Source organism: Anabas testudineus, chromosome 14, assembly GCF_900324465.2.
Source record: "Anabas testudineus chromosome 14, fAnaTes1.2, whole genome shotgun sequence".
Classification (NCBI taxonomy): Eukaryota; Metazoa; Chordata; class Actinopteri; order Anabantiformes; family Anabantidae; genus Anabas; species Anabas testudineus.
The window spans coordinates 11,051,907-11,078,331 of record NC_046623.1 but is presented as its reverse complement, the minus strand read 5'-3'; the positions used below and the strand labels follow the sequence as shown (position 1 = coordinate 11,078,331).

At 40.9% G+C, this 26,425-nt stretch overlaps 1 protein-coding gene across 1 annotated transcript; it reads left to right on the top strand.

Annotated features, from left to right (window-relative positions):
- Nucleotides 1-10,666: 10,666 nt before the first annotated feature.
- On the top strand, nt 10,667-12,952 carry zgc:158291 (POU family transcription factor). The gene is made up of 2 exons (XM_026372542.1): nt 10,667-10,786; nt 12,026-12,952. Exons 1-2 carry the CDS (start codon nt 10,667-10,669, stop codon nt 12,950-12,952), a joined length of 1,047 nt encoding a protein of 348 aa, XP_026228327.1.
- The last annotated feature ends 13,473 nt before the right edge of the window (nt 12,953-26,425 follow it).

Genomic DNA, 26,425 nt, shown 5'->3' with positions numbered 1-26,425 from the left:
AATAGAAATAAAAACACATGAGCTCACACGCTGCCACTACCCACATGTAGATAATGCTGATGTTATGGTGATATGGATTCTGAAGATTACCGTGGAAAGCAGATAGGAACCTAAAACAAAACACATCCACACACACTATCAGTTCATCTGGCTTGTTCATTGCTGCTGCTGCTGTGTGTATTTATGTTTATTTTAATGAGGACTTACATTGTACTCTATACTGTTTGATGTACAGGTGACCTGTAGGAAACATGCACATAAACATAGAGACAAGCACCCACTGTCTCCTCATCTCTTTTTACTTCCTCCACTGCCACTTTCCTTCCATTTTTTCATCCTTTCCTCCTGCTCCTCACACACCCTCCCTGCATTTATCCATTTCTTTTTTTTTATCTTAAATCCTTCGCTCTCTGCGTTTGTAACTTCCTACTCCCCTTTTTCTCACCCCTTTTCTCCCTCCCTCATTCCCTTTCTATCGCCCATACAGGATGCAAGTGCTGCGCCCGTGGTTGCCAGGCAGTTACCACGGAAACATTGTGCATTATTGATGGAGTATGCTTATTGCGTCCCACCAAGCAGCACCCAAACTGTCCCAGCAGAGCACAACAAGCAGTGCTGCTTTCTAACTAGCAGAGAGAGCATCAGTAAAGATGTGGGGAAATAAACAAAAGACAGATATTCACTGTAACATGTCTGCAAAGCTTTAAGCATGAGATGACCAAGATGTCAATTTGATGATTTTTTAAATGATAAGATACATAAAAATAGAAATTTCAACCTGACTATTTCTAAGAGGATGCTAAAATGTATTTATATTTTGAATTTGATCTACTGTTAAAACTTTTGTGTAAATTTATTGTTATTACTAGAGAGCCCTCATGAACTGAGAGAAACTGCTCTTTCATTTAAGGGACTCATTCTGTGACACAAACAAAGATGCCAAAAACCTTCATTTTTAGGATGTGTTGTTGTTGTTGTACAGTTGCAAACACTTAAACTCTGTACAAAGCACAATTTGGTCAACAGTCTTATTTTATATAGTCATATTTTGCTGTACTTATGAGGTGTGTTCAGTATTGACTCGTGTTACACTCTTCATGTGTCACTTACTTCTTTGTGAGGGCACGCTTCATTCAAACAGTATGTCATGCACACTAGCCAATCAGTAATAATTAGCCATCGCTCAGTGCCTCCACTCACCCAGCCGGACAGTCAGCCGCGATGCAGCATCACTCACCTGTTGTGCCCCAGGCGACGCCTCCATCCTGATCCCCATGATGCAGCTGTTGCCCAGCCACTCTACTGCTCTCTCTCTCTCTTTTTAACTTTCTTTGTTGTCCGTCATACCTTGCACCACCTTCACATCTAATGCTGCCTCTGAATGAGGCTTATTGTGCAGCACTCATGCTGTTGCTGCCGCATCACCCTACACGAATGTCTCTTCACAGTCCGGCATGAGTTGTGTCTGATCATCATGTTCAATGTTATCCAACGTTGTCCAAAAGAAGCAGTTGTTTCTTAACCATCGTCTGTGCAGATTTGAGATTGATATAAAGTCATTAGAGAATAAGAGTGTTCCACAATATTGATGTATAGGCCATATAAAGTAAAATATCCATCCTTTGTATGATGTCAACATCTGGTCCTAGTCATACAATATGTGTATGAAAACTGAGAATGCATCCTACAAATCCCAGTTTATAGTCCTTTGGTAAAATTGAATTGGTCCTGAAAAAAATAAAATAAAATAAAAAAGAAAACCAGCAGAAAACAAATAAAAAAACAAAGATGAGGGCAAGTGTTAGCACGTCCACAATTGGCAGGCCAGACTGCGCTAAGGCCTCAGGGCCCCATTGGATTCTCCCAGTGCCACATCTCGTAAGGAAAAAACAACAACATCAAAAAAAAAAAGAAAGAATGAAGGAAAGCGAGCGCGAGCAGGCGCCTCTGCTTTGAGCAGCAAACGGGAGCTCGAGTGAGGAGGGAGGAATGAGACTGGAAGTTTATATGTGTTCTCTCCCCTTGAACCAGGGGACTGGCTGAATAAATAATACAATAGATATTCCTGTGATGAGGTCTCGGTGCGCCATTCATAATTATTTCATTGTAGCTGTAATGAGAGCGCTGGCCCTCCTGATGCGCCCTGTGCAGACAGGTAGGCCTCTCCGGAAACCAGGGCCCAACGGTAAGAGATGGACTAATGCTGCAGCTGCACACAGGGTACAGGTCAGACATTATTATTAACCTCTCACAGCTCTTGTGAGAGGTCTCAGGGATAGGACTTCAAAGCATACTGGCATACTGTAGTATGTGGCACACAGAGGCAATGAGACTTGGAGCTGTTATTCTAATGATGTTACACACTGAGGATTTTAATGTCTTTAGCCTTTTGAGGTAGGAAATTAAATAGGTGCAGGATGGCTGGCTGCAGACACACCAGAGCAACAGGTGACCTGAAATAACGCAGGAAGTTGACATTGAAACAAACCATGAGATGCACTTTGTCAACATGGAAGACACGTAATGCAACTCAGGTTTTCAGACTTTTAACAGATGTATTCTTTTCAACGGAAGAAGACAGAGACATGTATCTAATATAATCAAGTGTACATGTTTCGAACAGGATTGTGTCATCGTTACAATATTTAATACACTGTTTACTCTTTCTTTTACTAAGTATGTTTAGACACATGGTCACACAGACAGACTCTCAGTCTCTCTTGTCCCCTGGGGAAACTGTCTCAAGGCTTTTGGGGTTCATCAGAGTTACATGCATAGAGGAGGGTATTTTCCCCCTAAGCCAGTCTCACACACACACACACACACACACACACACACACACACACAGAGAGAGGCCACCTCCATGGCTTGCCGTCTCTCGTATACACATACGTCGTGGGGTCTGCCGAGCGAGCACCTTTCGTCCTCTAATCCTGTTAGTGGGGGGCAGGGGAGTCAAGGGGGAGGGGGCGTGAGGTACTGTTGATGTGTGCGTGCATGGGGATCGTGGGGAGGTGAAGGCAAGGGTTTGGGGGGGGGGTTGTATGGCACACAAAGACTCATACCATCCTGCACCAGCTGGAGTCCCGTGGTATATGCGAGGCTTGAATACCCTTTCTCACAACCACACGTACAGTATGTTTTTTTTTCCTCCATTCTTTCCCCATGGGGGGGCCAATCTCTCCTATATTTATAAATGTGGATGTAGAGCAGCATTTATCGACGTTACTTACAAATACCTGCAGCCTGAATTAACCAAAGCAATATTTCAACATAATGATAATGCAGATATCTACTCAACTGTCTCAGCAAACATTAGAAGCAACTATCACAACCCCAAAGAAAGAATCTTCCTGGGCCGGTGGTGAGATTAGATGAGAAAACAGGGGACCATCAAAGTAATTAGAATCAGTCTAACCATTGCTTACAAGTTTCAGCAAAAGCCTAAAATATCAACCTGTTGGAGATAATACTGTAGGTGAAGTTAAGGGATGACAAAAGTCATTATGACAACAACAAAACATCATTAGAGCTGCATTTACTATCAGTCCAGCCCTTTTGGAGTGAGACTCATACTCTCCTAAACCCGTCTCAGCGTTGTTCCTTCATCCTCTGATGCCTTGTCATTTATCCATTTGAATGTTATTTACTTGTCACTTCATGGCTACATTGGGGAGAGAAGCTGAAACAAAAAGCTTCCATGCAGCTTCTTCAAATAAGTTGACACACTTCAACTGATTCTTCTGAGAGTCACCATCTCGTTCCTGCTTCTCCCTCAAGTCTCAAACACGAGAGACGTAAGTAAAAAAAAAAGTAATTTAAATTTACATACATACACGGTTCTAATCCTTGTTATTTCCCCCCCTTTATCCCAGTGACATGTTCATCCAACATTTTGTTTGTTTACTTGTTTCCCTTTGTTTGATTGCGCTCTATTCTTGTAGTACAGACAAGAGAAGAGCGGAGGATTTTGTTTGTATGGAAATGAGCTTGGCATATCTCTGGGGAAACACTCTGATGGCTGATGTGTTTGATGCTTGGCCCTCCGCAGCGTGTAGGGACATCATCAGTTGTTGCTCAGGAGAAAGGAAAAGGAGACGGATGAAGCAGTTCAGTGACGTGAAGATCACTGATGTTGCATTTAAATGGTCAAAGTTGATTCTGTTTAATTGCATCAGTGGTGAATAATCTTTTTAGTCTCCTTTATTAGCTTTGCTGCCATGATTTTATTCATGTCCTTCTCTTATTAGAGTACAATCTTTCTATAATCCAAAGGATTAGGATTAGTTTTTTAATAGAATGCTAGGAAGTAGGTGGACTATTATTTGATATTAAATAAAAAAACAAGTAATATTTGACTTTATGTTATGGCATTTTCAACTCTGGATTGTAGATATAGTTTATATTTTCTTCTCTCACACATCAAAATGATTTTTGAAAAATCGTGCCTCAATCCAAGATCCTGATCTTTCACACATGCTCCATCTCTCAACCAGGTTGTTATAAAAATATTTCCCCCTCCTGCAAAACCTGAATCAAATTTCCCAATAGCTCTAGATTACGCCACAAAAACTCAATGTTCTTGTATAATACATGCATTAATCACTGTGATACTTTGCAACAGTGTCTTTCAGGGCCACTGTTTTCTGTTGATCCTTAACACAAAAGTGACACACTTCTAGTTTTCCAGAGCTGGTTGTGGTCTCTTGATGTACAAGTCTCACATTATGCTGAATCATTTGTTGATGCATTTAGGAAATCATCTTCCCCTCGATCACTGCAAGCTGGCCAGGCCCTGATTCAGCAAAGCGGGCCCCAAATCATGATGTTTCCTCCACCATACTTTACAGTTAGGATGATGTCTTCATGATGATATGCAGTGACATTTTCATGCCAGTTGTAGTGTTGTGTGTTCCTTCCAAATTGTTTAATCTTAGTTTCATCAGTCTGTCTACTACTATGAGGTGTGAATGTTCTTTTAAATAAGCAGCAGACTTGACAAGTTTGTAAGACTCCAGGTATCCTAGCTTTTTTCTGGTCATTATTCCAAGGGTTCACATACTTTATCCACAATGAAGTTTTATGGTTGTTCTCAATAAAGATGTAGAAGATCCAATTTTTTTGTATTATTTTATGCACATTATATATGTGCAGATCACATTTTATTGACAAATTAATGCCGAAAACCTTGAAATTCACATACTTTTTATTGCCACTATATTTTCGGTGCTGTTTTGATATTAATTGTCGTGTTCAAGTTGGAGTCGAAGGTGAATCTGACTCCTTTCTATACATCACTAGCTGCAGATTTGGGATTGTTTCCAGGCAGAACCTATCTCATCTCAGTTCGACTCTGCTTGGTTCGGCATGACAGCGGTCCCCTTGTACACTCAGAGTAAACAGGCCCGCGGTTATAAAGCTTTTACACGCCAATCCTGCTCAACATTCCCTTTATGTGCAAGTGCTGCAGGGCTCAGATGCATAATACATGAGCACTCAGTTAATCTATTGATCCAAAATATGTCTTCTCTCTTTCTCTGTCTCATTTACTGTCTATCTTTCTCTCATTCTGTCATATCCTCTCTTCACTGTTTGCTCACTGTTCTACTTTTTCATCAACAGGCCAATGGCAGAATGTAAGGAGACAAAAGAGCAGATAAAAAAAAAAGAAAAGATGAGAGAAACATGACGATGTGAATATAATAAAAGGTGTAAACATGAAAAATGCAGAAACACTGAATAAGAAATAACCCTTTGAGAGAACAGTGGTTCAAATGAAAACAGACGAATGAGACATAATGATGACAAATACAGAAGCACAGGGAAAAACCCCAGGACTTAGTGAGGTGGTGACTGATCCGAACAACTTGACATCAAATGTGCCACAGGCAGAGACAGAGAGTCCAGTATGGGTTAGGGTCCAATAAGCCGAAATAAAATAAAATAAAAAGGTCGAAGCTGCAAATGTTTCCAAATGAGAGATTTTCTAGTTAAACCTCACCTTACCGTACTTCAAACTTTAAGGTTGTTGACAGGTTTACAGCAAAAACGTGACATGAAAGATGAAAATCTAATGGACAATATTTATCTAAGGGTGTATAATCTACAAGATAATCTAGGTAATCCAGGCAACTCTTCCTCTAGCTGAAATTACCTTTGTTTGCTTGCTCCTACCTTCTGGCACATCCCATAGAGTATTTTGACTCCTGATAGAAATTAAAACTATCAGGATGGTAATTAAACATAATTAACATGATAGGGTTCACAGTTGCTGATTTAGTAACAGTTAGTAAAAAAAAGTGTTCACCCACTTGGAGGTTTTTTATGTTTTATTGTGAATCACAGTTGATTTAATTTGTTTTTATTTTTTGACACTGATCAACAGAAAATGACTCTTTCATGTTAAAGTTCAACAGATCTCCACAAAGTGTTCTAAATTAATTAAAACCATGTAACAGAATATAATTGATTGCAAGTATTCACCCACTTCAAGATCCACCTCTGACATGCAATGGCAGCACTGAGCCTATGTGACTCATCTCACTCAGCACTTTTCCCATTAAAACCTAAAACTAAGCTCTGTCATTTTGCATTGGGACTGTGGCTGAACCGGTTTGAGGTCAGGGCTCTGATTCGACCATTCCAGTGAACTGACCCTTGTTGTTTTGAAATAATTTTGTTTTTCTCTTCCATGCTCTCCTGTAACACTTCGACAGGTGATGAATCGAGGCAACGGTTGCACCTCCTCTCCCTTCTCAGCTGTGGAAACCATTCAGAGGACTTCTAGATCTTGATGGCCTCTCGCATTAGTTTATTTTAGCACAGTCACTCACTTTTTGAAATGTTCCAGCATCCCTCTCCTGTCTTAAGCTTTTCAATAACATATACTGACCCACAGACGTATGGACAGCACTGGTGAGTCAAACGTCGATACTTATTTTCTGTTTCACAATTTTTATTAACTTACTTTGTACAGATCTGTTTTCACTTTAAAGTCAAATTTAACTGACCATGTTACAGTTAAAACAGTGAAAACTTCTTAGAGGGGTGAATATATTTTATAAGCACCACATATGATAATTTTTTTTTTTACCTCATCTGTGACTAAAGATGTCTTACCACCATCTCCATGTGTTTTATAAAAAACCTATTTGTTGTGTTAAGATACCAAACTGGATGTGATCTTTAGATGTTAGAGTTAGTTGGTCATCTGGTCATATTGCTGTCTGCTTGCACAGTTATCAACAGTGGGTCCAACTAAGCATTTTCGATTCACATCTATCCTGGGCATATCAAATAGAATAGATTAGAGTGCATCTCTAGGAGCTAAAGTTGTGCAAGCTATGAGAACTTATGACTTTAATCACTCAAGGGTGCCAGCAATTCGAGTGATGTCACATTTACATCAAAATGAATAAACAGGGGGAAATAACATGTGCAGACTGTGTCTGAATGCAGCATTATGGGCTGTACACACGTGTTTTTAACTTAACATGCTGCTAAAAGTATTTTCTTTCTAGGTCGTGCGAGTCATCAACCATCAGTTATCACAGCTTGTGATAACTGACGTTGAAGTCTATATTCTCATCACTTAAAGCTAAGTCAAGCAGAAGTACAATCTACCACAGTCTCTTAGTCTGAAGAAAGAGTAGGAGGTGGGAAGCAAGCCCTTTTCCAAACCTGCAGGTGCAGGTAAAGTGCTGAGGACCTCTCCCCAAGCAAACCAACTAACCTTTTCTTCCAGCCTCATGTCTTTAATTTGTACTGGCAGACAATGAAATATTTACAAGGAACCCTACAGGCGATTAGATTAAAAGTGTGTGGTTAGACACTGCCTACCCTTCGGCGGGCCCCCTCGGTGAGAAGCGAAGGCTGATTTGGTGAATGGTCACAAAGTTTACAACGTCAGATTTTACTCACTATCAATAATTCAGAACTGGAAGAGGCAGAGGAGGGGGCGGTGGAAGGAGGACACGAGTGAACGGAAAAGTAGGGAAGGAGAGGAGGAGCTGAGGGCGTCGAGAGGGAGCGACATGTGGAGGTGTGTGTCCAGAATGTAGAGGATGTCAGCAGAAGGCTGCACTTCAGTGTCCATTTGCTAAATGTGGCTGAAATACAGTTTGCCGGTCATGTTGTGCCGCTCACAGAAAGCTTTGCTGGATGTTTGAGCAGCCAGAGTGGCCCATCCTACAGTGTCAGCGAAGCCATAGCTGCCCAGACTACACACAAACACGCACACACACACACACCCCTCACTCTGCACTATGTCTTGCCTGAATTTTCTCCATCCTTTCACCCTGTCTCTCCTCCATCCCACTCCAGCTGGACGCCTTCATTTTTCTCTGTCCGGTGTCGCTTTCCCAGAGAAGCGTCCTGTCTACCACCGTCCCAGAGGAGGTGGGTGATGTATATTTGATGAGAGGGTGCTGGGGACCCTCTGTAGGGCAACAGCTACAGCAGGACAATGGGACTCACTCAGGTTTCCTGCTGGCCGTCACTGACACTGCTGCTCTTTTTGTAGAAGGAGCCAGTGAGTCAGGGCTGGAGTTTCAGCCAGGACAAGAGCCCAAGAGGCAGAGTTACACAGTTACTGTCAGGAAAATACTAAAGCGGTCAAATAAACACCTTTGTGTTGAGTTTGAAGTTGAGTTTATGTAGGGTGTCAGTACAATTGAGTTAATCATGTTATGATTAAGTCCAGGATATATTTCATAACCTATTCAATCAGTAAAGTGCAAAGTTATTTTTATTCAAATGACTGTTGCAGGAGAACATGCAGAGATGTGTCAGGTCACTTTAAGCTTGTCACCTCTTTCTATCACGTTTTTATGCCTCTATTACCACACATCATATTATCACATACACTAAATAAACACTGCTATTAACTGACAAATAGTTTTGACCATATGATCAATTAGTAGTTTTACAAACTGTAAAGCTTAGAAAATTTATACTTAATCATTTGGTCAAAGTCAAGTTCAAATTTATTGTCATTCTCTGTGGTTTTACCCTACAGGGTCCATTATTTTTGGTTTAATTCACCCTTAACATGAACACACCAGTGTTATGCATTGAGTGCATAACATTTTCATATTTTATATTTATTATGTTTGATGACAGTTAGCTATTTTATAAATATTACAAATGTCATTGACTTAAAACACACAATTAATAATAAAGCTTATTATTATTATTATTATTATTCTAAATATTGCGAATGTAGGAACATAATTATTCAAAGAGTGGGATTATTTAACCTGGGGCCCCCCTGCCCAGTCCATCAAACCCTCCGCCTACCCTTTGACCCCTCCCTCTTTGGGTGATTATCACCTTAATTATTCCGTCTTATCGTCTACGTGTACACCCTTCGGAAATCCCCTTTTTGACTGACAAGCTGCTGCCCTGCTGACCCGCGGTTCATTTGTAAATATTTCATTGTCTGCTGCTTGTGCTCTTTAGTCCGCGTTCAGATCTATTTATTCTTTAACAGAGAGACCTGTGTGTGTGTGTGTGTGTGTGTGTGTGTGTGTGTGTGTGTGTGCGCGCGCGCAAGATGGGGCCGCCCTTACTACAGCCACAAAGTAAATGAAGCATGATTAATTAATGCATTAATTGACAAAGAAAGTGAACGGGGTTCAGGCGAGGAATTCCTGGGCGTTTTACATTAATTAATCATTGGAGCTGAATAATTGTGTGTGTGTGTGTGTATGCGTGTGTGTGTGTGTGTGTGTTGCAACAAGTTCGCAATCAAATGCGTGTAGTTGTTTCATTGCTTATCGGGACACACCAAGGTGTTTCAGGAGCATCACACCTGGTTTCTTTTCTGTTTGTTCAGTCATCTTTGCTGCTGTGAGCATCATCAAAAAATCACTATGTGCTGTAAAGGTATAAACGCATTTAAAGCACAATCTAACCCAATGAACACGGAAACATAGTAGTGCTACAATAACCTGCCTGTACTGTTGCATTTTGATGGATCCCTGCAACACTCTAAAAAATGATGATTTCAAATCGTGATGCTGCCAAAACACAATTCAGAAATTTACATTTAAACAGACCAATAAATAATGAAGCTGCTTTCTGTGTTCGGTAAAAGCCAAATCAACCCTTTATGAGAGTCTTTAGTCAGCATTTACATCTGATGATTTTAATACCAAATTTAGTTTTTTGGTAATTAAGTGACATTTTTTCCTGCAGGTGTTGATTTTTATATATTTCAACGAGTATTTTTTAACAGTGTATCCCGAGTCCTTCCTCGTTGCGCCTTTCCAGCGAGATGGACACGTTTAGGGGCGTAGCTACAGCCGGGAATCTCCACTTGATTGGCGGAGGAGTCCACAGGGAAGAGGAGAGAATCACCAATTAGGAGGAGCCTGCGCGGCAGTGGTCCAATATAGGCGCTGGAGGCGAGGAGCATCTTTATTATAGAAGTCATTTACAGGCGAGAGGGAGGCAGGAAACCAGCAGGAGCACAGGAGTTACCTCTCCTCTTTTTCTCTTTTTTTTCTTTTACCCGACTGCACCTGAGACACCGATCACAAGCGACTTTTCATTCAAGCTGTCTGCGCCGGGCAGGTTCTTCCTCTCTGAGGCGTTCTTGTAGAAAACTACCAAAACGGAGTCGAACGAAGAAGACGGACAACGACCCTCCCTAACTTCTGCAATCATGATGTCGATGAACAGCAAGCAGCCTTTCAGTATGCACCCCATCCTCCACGAACCTAAATACACTCCTCTGCACTCCAGCTCGGAGGCCATCCGCAGGGCCTGTCTGCCCACACCGTCGGTGAGTCCAAACTTCACTTTAGTAGACTGCTGAGTTCCTCCAGTTCCTGTCATTTACCAGCAAAAGTTCCCAAACCCAAAACTACTTAGGTTATAGAGTGAACAGATTACACATGACATTTTGTTTGGTACACCTGACAAGTTCATTATTGAAGTATTACCTATTGCTCATCGTTGAACACACGCCCGAGTACGTTTCTAATTAATTAGTAACCTGAGTAACCTGAAACTCTTTTTAACCACAAAAAGCTTTTACAGTTTAATCAGCAGTAAATAATGAAATTAGGAAATCGACATGATGTTTATAATAAAGTGGATGAGAGAGCACCAGCAGCATAAATTAGTGCAACAAGATAATCTGGTTACAAGAAACTCGGTGCGTAAAGACGCACAAATGTGTCTTGGAGATGCAAAGACCGCTGACAGAGACGAAAGATAAAAGACAGAAGAAGAGGCAAAAAGGCGGCGTGGACTCTCTGAGCGCCTGTTATCTCATATAGTCCCATTCATATTCACGCACGTCTCATTTCATTGTGCACAGAAATTATTCAGGAGATCGTAAATATTAATTTTAAATGAATATCCATCCACTCTGACACACTTTCTAGCCGCTGGACACATTCAACAATGTCCAAGTTGCATTGGATCGCATTGTTTTAATAGTGGGGGACAAAGTTAAAGTTTATTTCATTTATTTTTGCACTGGATTTAAAGTGTAAAAATCAATGTCCACATTGGAAACACTCTGCACGGTTAAGATGTAACCTAAAACTATTTCCTAAAATGTTTCCATCATTATTAGCTGTAATGGTTTGACTCATTCATCCAACAGATGGAAATGTTCCTGTAAACATAACGTTTTGTGTGAAAATCTTGGGCAATAATAAGAAGAATAATGTGTTGTGATATTATAAAATAATAATATCAGTAACTTCATCTGATTGAGGATCAGGTCTGCACCACATCCCAGCATGTTCTTGACCAAACCTCCGTTTGAAAACATTTAAAATAACTCTTGCTACAGAAATTTAAAATATGTATGTACGTTTGAAGAACAGATAAGAACATGAATGCCTTTTCAAAGGAAAATAATTGATAATAGCTCGTGTGTGGCCATTGCTAAGAGCATTAAAAGCGCAGGGTCAAAAATTGAATTGCTTGAATCTCTGACTGCTGATTAAAAGAGGGATGATTTGGGCAGATTTGCTCATCTAAAACGTTTCCTCTGCTCCTCTCGCAGCTTCAGGGCAACATCTTCGCCGGTTTTGATGAGACGTTGCTGCAGAGAGCTGAGGCTCTGGCCGCTGTGGACATTGTGGCCCAGAAGAGCCACCCGTTCAAGCCAGACGCGACCTACCACACCATGACCACCATGACCAGCATGACCTGCACCCCGACCTCATCCTCCGCACACCTGCACCATCCGTCGGTGCTCACCTCTCACCACCATCCGGCGCACCACCAACCGGCACAGGGCCTGGAGGGGGACCTGCTGGACCACCTCACGCCGGGCATCTCCCTGGGAGGCATGCCCGGCTCGGACGTCTGCTCCACGGCCTCGCACACCGCTCACGCCGCCCACATGTCGGCCATCAACCACATGCAGCATCACCACCATCCACAGTCCATGAACATGCACCCACACGCACTGGGCTCTCACAGCTCCCTTGGGGCTGCCGGAGGGGAAGCGGAGCCCGACCCGCGGGAGCTGGAGTCGTTCGCTGAGCGGTTCAAACAAAGGCGGATCAAACTCGGGGTGACCCAGGCAGATGTGGGCGCGGCCCTGGCCAGTCTTAAGATACCGGGGGTCGGATGTCTAAGTCAGAGTACAATCTGCAGGTTCGAGTCCCTGACGCTGTCACACAACAACATGGTGGCCCTGAAACCGATCCTGGAGGCTTGGCTGGACGAGGCGGAGCGGGCGCAGAGAGAGAAGATGTCCAAGCCGGAGATCTTCAACGGGGGGGACAAAAAGAGGAAACGCACGTCCATCGCGGCCCCGGAGAAGCGCTCCCTGGAGGCTTACTTCGCCGTGCAGCCGAGGCCCTCGTCGGAGAAGATCGCCGCAATCGCCGAGAAACTAGACCTGAAAAAGAACGTGGTCCGGGTTTGGTTTTGCAATCAGAGGCAAAAGCAGAAACGAATGAAGTTTTCTGCCACGCACTAAGACCAGCGGGGGGTGGGGGGGGGGGCAAACCTGTGGGTGTAAAAGACAAACCAGAGAGACGCTGCTGCTGCTGCGCACTGTCAGAAAAACAAGGTACACCGTTGTGCCTTCTGTTCCTGGGGGGCAGGACCTGTGTGACCCAGCCAGGGGGGATGGGGGGCATCAGGACCGGTGCAAAATATCACACCTAACTCGTCATTTAATCTCATCGAGTCTTGTTTTGTACGATTATTTTTCGTTTCTCACTCAAAGTGACTGTTGCACCAACAGTGTAAACAGCTCGTCCTTTTGTATTATGTAAATTTCTATCTCCTGACTAAATGTGGACTAAAATGTCTTGTTAAGGTTCCTTCCAGTGTTGTCCACCTTGTAAAGGAGCAGCAGTCACTGTGGTGTTTGGTTTTTATTTTCAAGCTGTGGGATCAGTTTCACAGAAAGTATTCAACACAGGCAGCAACTTTATCTTTCTCTCTTTTTATTATTATTTTTTTGCTTTTGAACCAGATGCAAAAATGTCTCTGGAGTGTTTCAGCTGTATTGTAGAGACTCTGGTAAATGTGGATGCGGGGCACCTGATGACCATCCTCCACTCAGCATGAACAGGAACAGTTTTTAGTTGTTTTTAGAAGGAGGCGTCGAAAACAACTGGATTCAACGGTGTACCTTTTTTTATTTTATTTATTCTAACAGCTAGAGAAGGAGCACCAGGACTGGAAAAAAGACTGATACCCTGTCCAGAAAGACTCAAATCTTTATGCTTCTCCTGAGATATGTTGGTTTCCATTGCAGCATAAAAAGAGGGGAACTGTGCTCCGCCCCGTTCATTCATATGGCAATTATTGTACAAAAAATAAGAATAATAATGACGAGAATTGAGGAAGAATTGTTATCCTCCTTAGTCGGAATAGCTTTTTTATATTTATCATTGTATATATTTGTGAATATGTTGCACCTCCGTGTGTGGAAAAGCTGAAATGTGGTGAATTTCTGCTGTCTTTTCTCCCAGGTGTTTGTTTCTGTAGGGGATTGAATAGTTTTTGGGGACACATCGGACCAAACGAGTAGAGACGTCGGTCTGTGACTAATTTATGAGGCACAATAATACTGTAATCCATTGCATGGTTTACTCGTAAGGGGGAGAGGGGTGTTTGCTGGGCGTTAATGCTCCGAAAATATGAAAAATAACCACCACCACCCCCCCGAAGTGAATGCATTGCAATAAGAAGAAACACACACACAAACACAAACACAAGCACGAAAACACACATTCACACGGTATAGCTGTGTGTCTACCTCATTACGCAAGTGTTGGCACGTTCATGGTGATTTAAAAAAACACACACACACACAAGCTAAAAACAAAAAAAAACAAAACAAAAACAAAAAAACAAAAAACAAGTAGACTTTTTTTTTGTTTGTTTTGAATGTTTGAATGTGTTTTTTCTTTCTTTATTTATTTTATTTATTTCCATCTTCCACTGGTTTAATGGTGAATTAGACCTAGAGGACTCACTGATGTGTAAAGTGTATGTTCAACTCCACTGCAATGATGCTTTGACAATCAATTATTATTATTATTATTATTTGGTTGTTGTTCTCCCCCTTTTGTGTCCTCATCCAAACGAACTATTTTGCTTATTATTTATCACTGACACCTCTGTGGAGCGCACTTTGTAGATATTCTGACGAAGGGAAATAGTCGGCCTTATTTATACATATTTTCATCACCTCTGAGGAAAAACAAAAACGTTACGTTTTGTTTTATTATTTGTTTCCTTTACATTGCCTTTATTTATTTTTAACTTAATTTATTTTGGAGAAGGAGAAAAAAAAAACATATTTCATTTGTGAAAGTGTGCTTTAAATGTGTCTGTGTAAGCGACAGAAGCTGAAATAAACCGTGCACGTTTTACTTCATTCTCTGACAGCCTTTATTTCTGGAAATAAAAAAATCCAAGCAGTCAAAGCTGAAAGAAAGAAATATATATATATATATATATAGTCCTATGCACACACACACACACACATGCACACTCACACGTTACACTATGAGAGAAGTCTGTAAAAATAAAAACATGCTGTTGAATATTGAATAAATACCTCTGCTGTTATCACCACTGCTGGTCAGACCTGTGTTTGCTGATAGAGGTGTTAATAGTCTTTTTTTTTTTAAACGACAGATTTAATGGACCCGTGTAATACGAGCTTTGAGCAGAAGTCTGTGTCTCTGTCTCTTCTGTGTGTGTGTTTGCGCAGAGAGGAGAGGAGAGCAGCTGCTGCTCTGAAACAGGAGAAGCCTGGAGGTGAAGGAGGTCCGTCTGAAAGCTGCTTCCCAGCGGTGATGAATAGGATTTGATACTTGAGTGACTCTAATATTGATCAACTTTGCTGGCTATGAAGACTACACTGCTCTATCACATCAGGCCTCGTATCTGGTGCTTTTAGTTCAAACAAACGCTTCTGTGATGCAGAAAATACCCTGAAACATCTGAGGGCGGAGTCAAGAGTGGCTGGTTTTGAAAGTTAGAAAACTTGGAAAGCAAAGAAGAAATACTGACGCTTAATAATTATATTTAAAAAAGAAAAAATAATTCAATAATTCAACTTCAACTTGGACTTTATTCAAAACTGGTTACGATAGTGACACAAATCATTACAATGAATCATCAACAGTTCAGACAAATGTAAAAAACAGTTTTTAAACTCAGGTAAAACATTTAATAATATTTTAATAATTACATGCAAAACTTAAAGTTCAGCTAATTAGACCAATAAAACTGCTTTACTTGCTAATTGAAAATAGAAACAGTGGAAATAGTGCTTTGACTTGTGGTCGTTCACTCACATCTGTTTAATCCACATCTGCACGGTGTATCCTGCAGTGTGCAACACATGTTTCCTCATATGTTTTTCATGACATTCACAATCCTCTTACATCCTAATAATAAATAAAAGAAATGCAGGAGTCACTTGAATGAATTACACAGTGGTGAATTTAGTGCAGTGCAGGTAACAACATAAACAAACTGAGTATGAGCACATGTTCTTGTGCATGAAGCTGTATTGTGGCACGTGTGAAGCCTTATTATTGCAACAACAGAGTAATGACATTGTAAATATCAAATTAAGTTTTGTTTTTGTCTTCTCGTCTGCTATGCTGATATTGCTCCTCATGTGTCTGCAGCCTGTGCGTGTTTTAAATTTGTTAGTATTTTCTTTTCCACTCTCTTCAGCTCAGCAGGTGGTTTTGCACCATAAACCTGTTATTAATGAATAATAAATATCAGTTGTTATGATACTATTGATTTTCATGTGTGTTTGTTAAGACGCTGCTTTTCTGTGTCGTGCAACAGCAGCTAAGGCCCAGATCCCCTTGGAGCAACCTAATACAGGCCTCCTGAACGTGGGGACTGTTAGTGGACGTCTATGGAGGGTCCAAAGGTTGGCACAGTAAAAAACACATGTCACATTTTATGACTTGATGCTTGCACAACAGGCTGATGTAAAAATGACATTCATCTCTTAATAGAGACATAAAAATATATAAATAATACTCTATGACACACGTATCTTATATACAAATAGCACAAATAATAACTTTTCACTACTTTCTTTCCAACTTAAAAGGAAATTATTTTATTAATGTATTTAAATGAAATAATTTAAATAAGTTGTTCAACTATTGTTTAAAATACATTATCTTCAAAATATATTCTTAATGCGTCTGACCTCACTTAACCAACATTTATTCATATTTAAAACATCAGGTTTATCAGTATCATTTGGATTTTGGTGAATCTGTTTCACAGCCTTGTTGACGTATTATTTGCCATTTAATTTCAGAAGATATAAAATTGACTTCTGCTTTGTGCATTTGTCAATATTTACTGATCTTTTTTGGCCACCAGACAGTGGCTGGCATGACAAAGAATGTAGTACATGGCTTCATCAAAGTTTAATCGCAGAGAGGCACTCCAGTTGAACGCCATAAAATATATATAATTGACTGTGTAATCAGTGTGAACAGTGTATCAAGTTTTCTCGAGACAAAGTGATGGAATGCAAATTATGCACAGGATTAAAATTAAGGACAAGCAAAAATGTTATTGTGCTATTTTAAAATATTCCTATCAGGAGGCAGCAGTTACTTTAATTTATGTTTACACGTAACACTAAATCTTGTTATATTATAGCATCTGTAGGCTTTTCTCTGTGGCAGCTTTTACCTTCTGTATTGTAAAGTTCATGGTACAAATTCCTGTGGCGTTATGTTTTAACAGAAAATGCACTTAAACCATTAAATGCTGTGATTAAGATTTTTTTAGAAGCTTCGCCCCAAGTCGTACACTACAGAGCACCTGTACACTGAAATAGTTGGTTTAATAATTGACAACTACAAAAAAATGACTGTGTTTTTCTCCATTGGTTGGTGTTTTCCATGTGATCTGTCCTTCTCCAGACTCCACCCTGGCTGCTGTTGTTGTTGTGGATGAGTGGTTAAAAGAGCTTTTCCCAGGGCAGCCGTAGTTAATTGTTTGATTTAAATAATTAAGAAACGGGAGGCCTCATTTTCTTCCGCTGTGTCGGATCCAAACAAGATCAAATCAGACTGCAGCTTTTCTTCACTCTGTTCCAGCACAGGGATGATGCACACACACACACACACACACACACATATATATACATACGCACTAGTTGTCTTGTTTTCTCATTTTCAAACTTCAGTCGCCTGTGTGCTTATCTCCTGATGGTTACTGAAGGGAAGTGATGAGCTGTACAGCCTTCTTGTTGCAGGTCCACAGTCCGATCAATGTACTTCCATGTTGGATTCATCTTAAATCACCAAATGTCCGTCTCCAAGACACCCTGACCTCTTCCTAAACAGATTTACAGGAAGGGTTGATCAAGTACACCAATGTTCAGTGTAATTTGTAACACGTCAAACATCAGTTGAAATATTTTCTACTAACTACTGACTGTTAATGTACAGAACGCCACAGTTCTCAAGTTACGCCCTTTCACACCACACCATTGCAGTAATGACAGTAAGCATTGACCCATTTCAGAAGTTTCACAGTAATCAAACTCAGGCAGCTTACAATGGTCCCTGTTGTGTTGCTGAAGCTCTGACACTATCAGTGGCAAGAAACAGGTGGAAATTATAATTTGGGGCTCATTCAGGCCTTAGTGTGCAAACAAATCGTTCTAGATTTTCTAGTTCTAGTTTGGGGAGTACAAATGAATGTTATGAAACCTCCCGCTTTCTTCTTCAATTGGAGCGGTTTTATGTATGTACATGTGTGTAGCTGAGCTCAGCATTTTCAACACTGCTGCTGAGGTGATTTGACACGGCCCCAATGGCCACGTGCAGAAGAAGATCGTGTGTATGCTAAGTGTTCATTTCTGAGGATGTGCATGACCAACACTCCAAATAAACACAGGGTACACAAGGCAGCCACGGTGCATACACAAATGCATAGTTAAAAGCAAATCTATCTCTGCCCTGCTGTTGAATGTGAACGTGTGCTGCAGGATGCAAACCTTGGCCTCCTGTGTCAGAGTTTTGGAATGATTTAGCTCTTCACTGTATGTCCAACCATTCACCTTCTTTTCCACACAACTCTGGTACAGTATAAGGATTAAAATTGGCAGCATTCTGTTCCCTCTAAATGTATTTAAAAGAAATTGGTGCAGTAGTGCATTCATCACTAGCGACTCCAGTTTGTCCAGATTGAAGCATCCTCCTGCTGCTTCAAGACAGAATTTCTTATGCTTTTACATTTGAATTTGTCTCTTGTTGTTCACCGATTCCCCACTGGTGTCTACATCAGGCAGTAGAACATCATTTGGATAGACTGAATCTACTATTGTTGCATGCTCACTGGGTGCATTTGTACAAAAACATTTACTGTAGGTACGGATACAGAAATAGAGAGCTTCAAAAACGGGCCTGACTGTACCACTCCAGACCCCCTGCCATCCCCTGCGTACAAACCATTCTGGTTTGAAAAGATACATCTCAGTCTCATTCAGCGCCCACCGAGGGGAGGTATACTGTAAACATCAAGCGAAGTGGAAAGTGGTCTGTATGTGCTTTTGGTCCCTCACCAGCACATGGTAGACCTAGCATTACCTTGTGATAGCATACAAGCTGCCCAGAAGGGAGGCGAGGTCTATATGAATAAGCAGTAGATGCTGTTAATTCCTTTCTCTTTCAGATTACTCCATCCACTCCTCTCCAGCTTGTGTTTTCCATGAAGCGAGGAAGCACATTTTCATAAATAGACCTTGGCCAAGCGCTGCAGAGATGAAATTTTAATGAAGCTCAGAGTCTTGAGTGCAGCACTGGGGCCTTGGAGAATCAGCCCTCTGTTACATTACTATGGCTTTCTCTTTCTCCCGTTCTCTCTCTCTCTCTCAAACACACACACTAATGCAAACGTGTGTGTGTGTGTATGTGTGTGTGTGTGCTGGGGATTAAGAAGGAAGTAGATGTGTGCGTGAATGGGGGGAGGGGGGTTGTCAGGGAGGCAGTGGAGGTCTAATTTGTGTGTGTTTTTTGTCCAGTTATTATTTATCTTATTTATCATCTCGAGGATCGATCTGTTATGGAGATGAAAAACCAAGTTCATGCTGGCAGCCACGAACACACACACACACACACACACAAACACACACACACGCACACACACTTTCAAAAAAAGCTGCGCTGACACACAGTGGAAGTGTTCAATTTTGTCGATGTCGATTTATCAGCAAGGTTTGCAGATAAATGCTTTATTTCAGCCATCTGCAAGGGTGTTCATTTTTGGGGAGGCACTACACACACACACACACACACACACACACACACAAAGCATGGTGGGAAGCTGCAGTTCATTCCAACAATAGAAGAGACTGTTTGCATGTGTTAGCTGATCACAGAGTCCCATGATAAATAAAAACATAAGATATAATAACAATAACCTTACAGTCTTTCTTACACCCTTCTCACCTAGGAGCCCAGCAGTAAGGTCAAAGGTCAGACTGGCATAACAGATATGTAGGATCTGGCTTTTGGTTAAAAGCACTTTAATTCACTAAAAATACAGGACATGCTTTAAAAATGTGCTCCATTCAGGATGGCTGGATGGTGATGGGGGATGTGTGCGTGCGTGTGTGTGTGTGTTGTGTGTGTGTGTGACGACATTATGCATATGAGGCTGTAATTAAAACATGGCGACAGTAATTAGGAACATTGTATAACTAATCAGGCCTAATGAGCATCGGGGGCGGGCAAGGCGGTGATCAAACGGCCGAGTTATGAGGCTTAATGGGCGGAGAGCAGCATGAAAGTCCCACCGTTCACTCGGCTCCACCGCATCGCTGCTTTTTATTGTTGAGACAATGATGAGAGAAAGAGGAAGGATGTGAAAAGTCAGGTTACTGGAAAAAACGTGCAGGAGACAAAGGACTGCGAGATGATGACGATGATTATTATTAATATATTTTTAATGTTGTTATTATTAAGCTATTATTGATCTCATGAGCGCGCACAACTGTTACAGGATCGAGTGAACAAAATCCAGAAGCAATGAAAAATGCAGTGGCATGAATTATGAAAACCATAACAATATCGTAGCAGCAATATCAATATTTACACAACAGGAATCCCAGATCCTGGGAAACCCTTCTTTAGCTGAGGGAAGAAGAAGAAGAAGCAGAAGAAGAAGAAGAAGAAGAAGCCTATGTTTAGAAAACCAAAAACAGACCAGTTCCCTCTCTTCTGTCCAGACCGAATAAATAAATAATAATAATAATCTAATCATCGTTTGGATAAAAGAAAATACAGAATAAATCTCTGTGAGATTCGTGTCGTTATTTAATGGTTGTGAGTTTGCGCAGTCCTGGATGGTTTGACAGAGTCACGGAGGCTGGTTTTTCAGTCACAAATTAAAATTTAACTCCTATTATGGTCAAACATCTCCGGCTTCACTCCGGCGTTGGCCTCGCTGCGTCGTTTGTGTCAAGCTTAACGTTAAATATGCGATTTCAATTCTTATCAATAATGTAGCACACGCCCGCCATTTAAATATTCATTTTGCGTTTACACTGCGTTTATGGAGACAGTAGCTTATATTTGCCTAGCTTAATATTTAGTTAACACGAGTCTAGTTCTCTGGTCAAATAATAATAATAATAATAATAATAATAATAATGATAAATAACTGTTTCGCTGCAGAACGTTTCATCTCTTCCTCTCCCAACCTGTAACTGCATCTTTATTTAATGCGCATGAGAGGAGCGCGGGGCCTCAGCGCCATGAGCGCGCAAACACATGGACATTATTATAAGGAACCTGCTGCGCACCACACACATAATGTACACCCCCCAAGACGATATCTGGACAAGCGCAAGGTCCAAATATTACCCTCCATAAATTCTTCAGAAGAAGTTTTTTATTACAGGTGTGTCCCTTTGTAGTGTATTATTATTATTATTATTATTATTATTATTATTATTATTATTATTATTATTATTATTATTATTATTATTATTATAAATACTATTGGACAAAATTAAGAAAAAAAAAAAGTTTTTTAGGAAAGCCTAGTTTAAAAAGTGGCATTGGCATTTTGCACAAAATTAAAATAAACTTAACAATTTAAATGGCCTATTAGCTGTTATCAGTTGTGTTTTTTTGGATTTACATTGCTCTATGTGCTGTTGATATGTTTTCATCCAAATCCCAAACATTAAATCATCCTGATTTCAGCAGCCTGGACAGCTGGACAGTGAAATGTTTCCTTTATTTCTCCTTCCCACGCACACATATCCACCCCACCCCATGCACGCCCGTACACGTGGGCGCATCGGAATTATTTATACAGCATCCCTCCTCCAGCCTCTGCTGGATGCTTATCAGCACCACATCGATACATAAAATAAGAATCAGCACTGAAGGTTAATCACAGAGCCCTCAGGCCTGCAGGCTGCGGAACCATCAGACTACATCTGACCGGAAATATCTGCATCGTTTCAGAACCGACGGGATGCAGGCCAGAGAAATACTGCTCCACATTTGGATGGTTCGATTCCCAGGAAAGAAACACCTGCTTGTGGCTTAATGAGGGTGGTGTTTTATTCTTTTCTTATCAGATATCCAGAAAACATTTATCATTTATCTTTAATTAACCTTTTGTCTTACAAAGCTAAACGCGTAAAATGAATTTCTCCAAAACCATCCAGCAGGACCAATCCAACTCGCTATTTTGAAAACCGACTGGAGGAAACAAGATATAAATACGAACTTCAGCTTAATTCAGAGAAGTATGTTCAAAGAGACGCACTAGTATGGGCTTCTCTAATCATGTCTCATCAATAATGCATTTTCAAACTGACAGGATGCCCGAAACGCAGAGCGGCTACAACATGAAGCCCGTTTCTCCGACGGACACCAGCTAAACTTCAGCGTTTAGTTACAGTACAATTTTAATGAAATTAAATTTATTGATGGTGGAGAGGAGAGTTCTGGTTTCAGCTGGATGAAAAGCTCAGATACTGTAAATGGATTTGAGCTCATGTTGCTGCAGCATATTAAATCGCTACAAACCGCACTTACCTAATTTATTTGATATTAGATTAGATTTTTAATCATGCTCATGGAGGACTGTGTTACAAATAAATGTGGTAAAATACCTGAATGCGTTGTGATTAATAAGAAAAATTAATAATCTCTGCCTGTTTAACAAGAGTAAATGTTTAAATAATTGTCCAGAAATACAAATAGGACCTCCATGCGTTTCACCAGCGTCATTAATAATAATGATGGAGTTTTAACAGTCTGCAGATATAGTCATTGTTATTCACATACAAATGGTAAGATGGACAGGAGCACACTGCTTACATATCATAATGTTAAAAGTAATTATTTCCAAATGAAATAATTCTTATATATAAAGTCATGTTGAGTGTGTGTGTGTGTGTGTGTGTGTGTGTGCAGGAAACATACAATAAAGTTGTATTTGCTTTTATTGGTGCTTATATTTGTTCACCAACTATACAACTATACAAATCCCAGAGTATCACTAGACCTGTGCATTTTTAGCGCAACATCATGTACTAACACATTAAAAGAAAAAAAAAAAAAAGCAAAACATAGTGCTGGATGAAAAACTCGGAATTGGGCTGCTGGGCCACTTTGATTAAAAAGCAAGCTCATCTTCTCAGCAGTCGCTTTCAAATGCAACAAACCAACAGAAACAAGCTGACAGAGAAACCAATAATTGGTGTGTGTAAGTGTGTGTATGTGCATGGAGATTGGATGGATGTGTGGATATAAGGGTGTGTGTGTGTGTGGTTGGGGATTGTATTTAGGGATTCGCTCCGTGTGGACTGAGTTGCTTTATTTCTCTGCCCTATATATCTGTCCGCCTTCACTCGCTCTCTCCCTCTCTGCTCTGGAGGCTGAGGCTGCTGCTGCTGAAGGGATGTATGAGGCTCTACTTTCTTGTCTAGGTGATGAATAATGCAGGGCTCTGAGGCCAGCAAGTTTCCAGTTAAATACCAATTTGCTTAACCAGTGTTTCCAGCCTCTGCCAGCTCCACTCAGTATAGCAGGGAGCCACTTCGGCCTTTGGTATTTAAAGAAAACATCTATATGTGGAGGCTTCCGATGAAGTGCCACCCTGTGTAAACTCCCAGCGACTGATTATGCATCTGAAATTAACAGTAGAAGGTGGAAAGAAAGAAAAAATGCATTGCAGAGGCAGGCTTGATGTTTTAAAGGGGCAGAAATAATCCTCAGTCCTGCTTTTATCATGAAATAGTGTCTTTATGTACCTATGAGGTCATTTCAAGACTATATATGGATACATATGGAATATGTGATAAACCACACACTGCTAGCTTTGTCACTTCTGTTACATGCAGCACAACCTACGTTAATATTATTTGATGACAGGACATGATTCCCAGAATAGACCTGTCTGTCTTCAAGCTGTGCAGAGTTTAGCAGAAACGCACAAACCATTACCACCTGCAAAATAAACAATTGAATTCATTTCCGATAATGGTCACTTCAATAATCATGTCATGTGTTTTCAAATACACAGTGCATGTGGTAAAGTATTTTTAAGCAGAAGATACCAGATACGAGTGACAAACAAATTGGAGATGCAGCATCAGAAAGGTATTAGAAGTCGCAGCATCTGTATAGGCTTGTTTTCATTTGCTGACGTATCACTATGTATTATGATCTGTTTTTATTTTTCTTAATGGAGGAGTGGAGCCTAGTTTTTGTGAGTTAGTTATGGATCTTTTTTTAGGCACTCTGTGCAAGGTTGATGACATTACAAATGTATTTTCATTGGGTGGATTTCATTTCTGTCTCATAGAAGAGGCAACAAGAAAACCTGTCTAAATATGTGATCAACTATATAAACATGTATGTCTCCTCACTCCAGTTGACCTCACCTCATGTGCCTTGACATGTGGATCAAAGAGATGCCATTACAGGGAGCAGAGTGAGGTCAGCTGCCCCACAGCTCCTGATTCACAAACAAGCAGCGGGAGCCTGAACACCAGGTCGAACATCAAGCAGAGTCCCTGCTGAGTCCAAAGCAGCTCAGCTTCCTTTTGGATGAGGATTTAAGGCTGGAACACTGCTCCGTAGTGTGTGTAATGACCGCCTGTGGCCCCTGGGTTGTCCTGTCATCCCCCTCTTTTCCCCTGCCCTCCCCTTTCAGTAATCAGCTCACCGAGGCGGGATGCAGAACAGAATCAGTCCTCTCTGCTGCCAACCCTGAAAAAGTAAACACTGCCTCTCCGTTCCCTCGCCAATTGTTATTCATAGAGTGGATAAATATTTAATTCCATCTAAGGATACCTTTTGTTAACAGAATTACCGTACAAGCCTTGTAGCCCATAAATCCCTCAATGAATTCAAATTCTTTTCGTTCCCCATTCGTGTGCGGGTTCACTCCTTGTGCTATTGAATGTGTATGTGAGAGTGGTGTAGGTAGGGAAGGAGGACAAGGATGATGTAGAGTGGGAAACAGAAAAAAAAAGTGTGGGAGGAGGAGAAAAGGGTATGGAACGAGGGTGAAAAATGTGAGATGGAGGAGGAGAAAGGGAGAGGAGATCGGTGAGCAAGTGGTGAGATGGAGGAGTAAAACATGATGCAAGAGAGCCAGGGGAAGAAGGAAGAAGGTGGAGGAAAAGGTAGAGAGGCATCGGGTTGTACAATACAGAGCAGGAAGATAAAGAGTTGGCTAAAGAGTTGCAGGGGTAGTTTTTTAACTTGAAGACCAAGAGCAGGAAGGTAGGAAGGAGGAGGAAGAGGAGAAGGTGATGCAGGCACAGAAGACGATTTGACGAAGATGTGATAGTGCAAAGGTGAAAAAAATTAACGTGCAGGTAACAAATGTAGAGGGTAAGGAAAAAGATAAGGTGAGCGAAGAAAGTAGTGGAAAGTAAGAACAAGAAGTGTTAGACTGGAGGATGAAGTGAAGGTGAAAGATGGAGGAGGTAAATGGTGTGCACTTATAGTGTTTTTCTACCATAGTGGAACTCAAAGAATATGTCTTCTGGTTCACCCATTCACACAAACACACACACACACACACACACACACACACACATAATCACACGCCAATGACGGAGCTGCCGTGCTGCAAAGAAGATAAGGAGGAGGTAGATGCAGTTAAAAATAATTAGGAGGAGGAAGAGATAGAAAGAGGTTGAGCAAAAATGATTAAGGGAAATAGAAAGAGAATTAGAAAGCAAATGTAGTAAAGGAGGAGGACTAGGTGACACAGGAGGTGCAGGATGAGGCAAAGACACAAAAACGTACATAGGATTTTAAAAAAGGAGAGGGTAAAAGCAGAAGTACGTCTAAATAGAGGAAAGGAGGCAACGAGGAAGAAGAGTGATGATAAATGTGAATGAAAAGTGTGGAGAAAAGAATTTATAACACAAAGGGAAATAAGAAAGGAAGAGGATGACAGATGGCAGAGACACAGAAATCAGCATAGGAAAACAGAGGGAAAAGAACAAGAAAAAGTGAAGAAAGAGGTGCAGGAGTGAGCGTAGACAGAGGCACAGTGCACTCCATTGATCTGGAGCATGAAAATCCAGACTCCCTTGCTTCTTTATATTCCTTTTGAGCCATAAATAATGGATTGATGAGTTCTGATGAGAGCATTAACACTGGGATGAGCTTAATGAGCACACTGACTGTTACTGATCTGATGGACTACAATCACCCCAAATGAATCACCATGACTCCAAACAAAAGATGTGGAAGCCTATTGATTCCAAATAAAGTTGGTGGTTTTGATTCCTGATGAAAGGGCAAGGATGAGTCAATAATTTCTCTCCTATTTCTACCAGAGCTTCATTTCAATCGACGCATTTGTTTGGTCAGCCACTGGAGATTAAGACCTGTTGAGGCCACTGTTCAAGAGAGCTCGATGGCTGTTGGCTCACGATTAA

Coding starts and splice junctions, on each gene's coding strand:
- zgc:158291 (XM_026372542.1), top strand. CDS start 10,667: ATGATGTCGATGAACAGCAAGCAGCCTTTCAGTATGCACCCCATCCTC. Junction 10,787..12,025: donor CCTGTCTGCCCACACCGTCG/GTGAGTCCAAAC, acceptor CTCCTCTCGCAG/CTTCAGGGCAACATCTTCGC.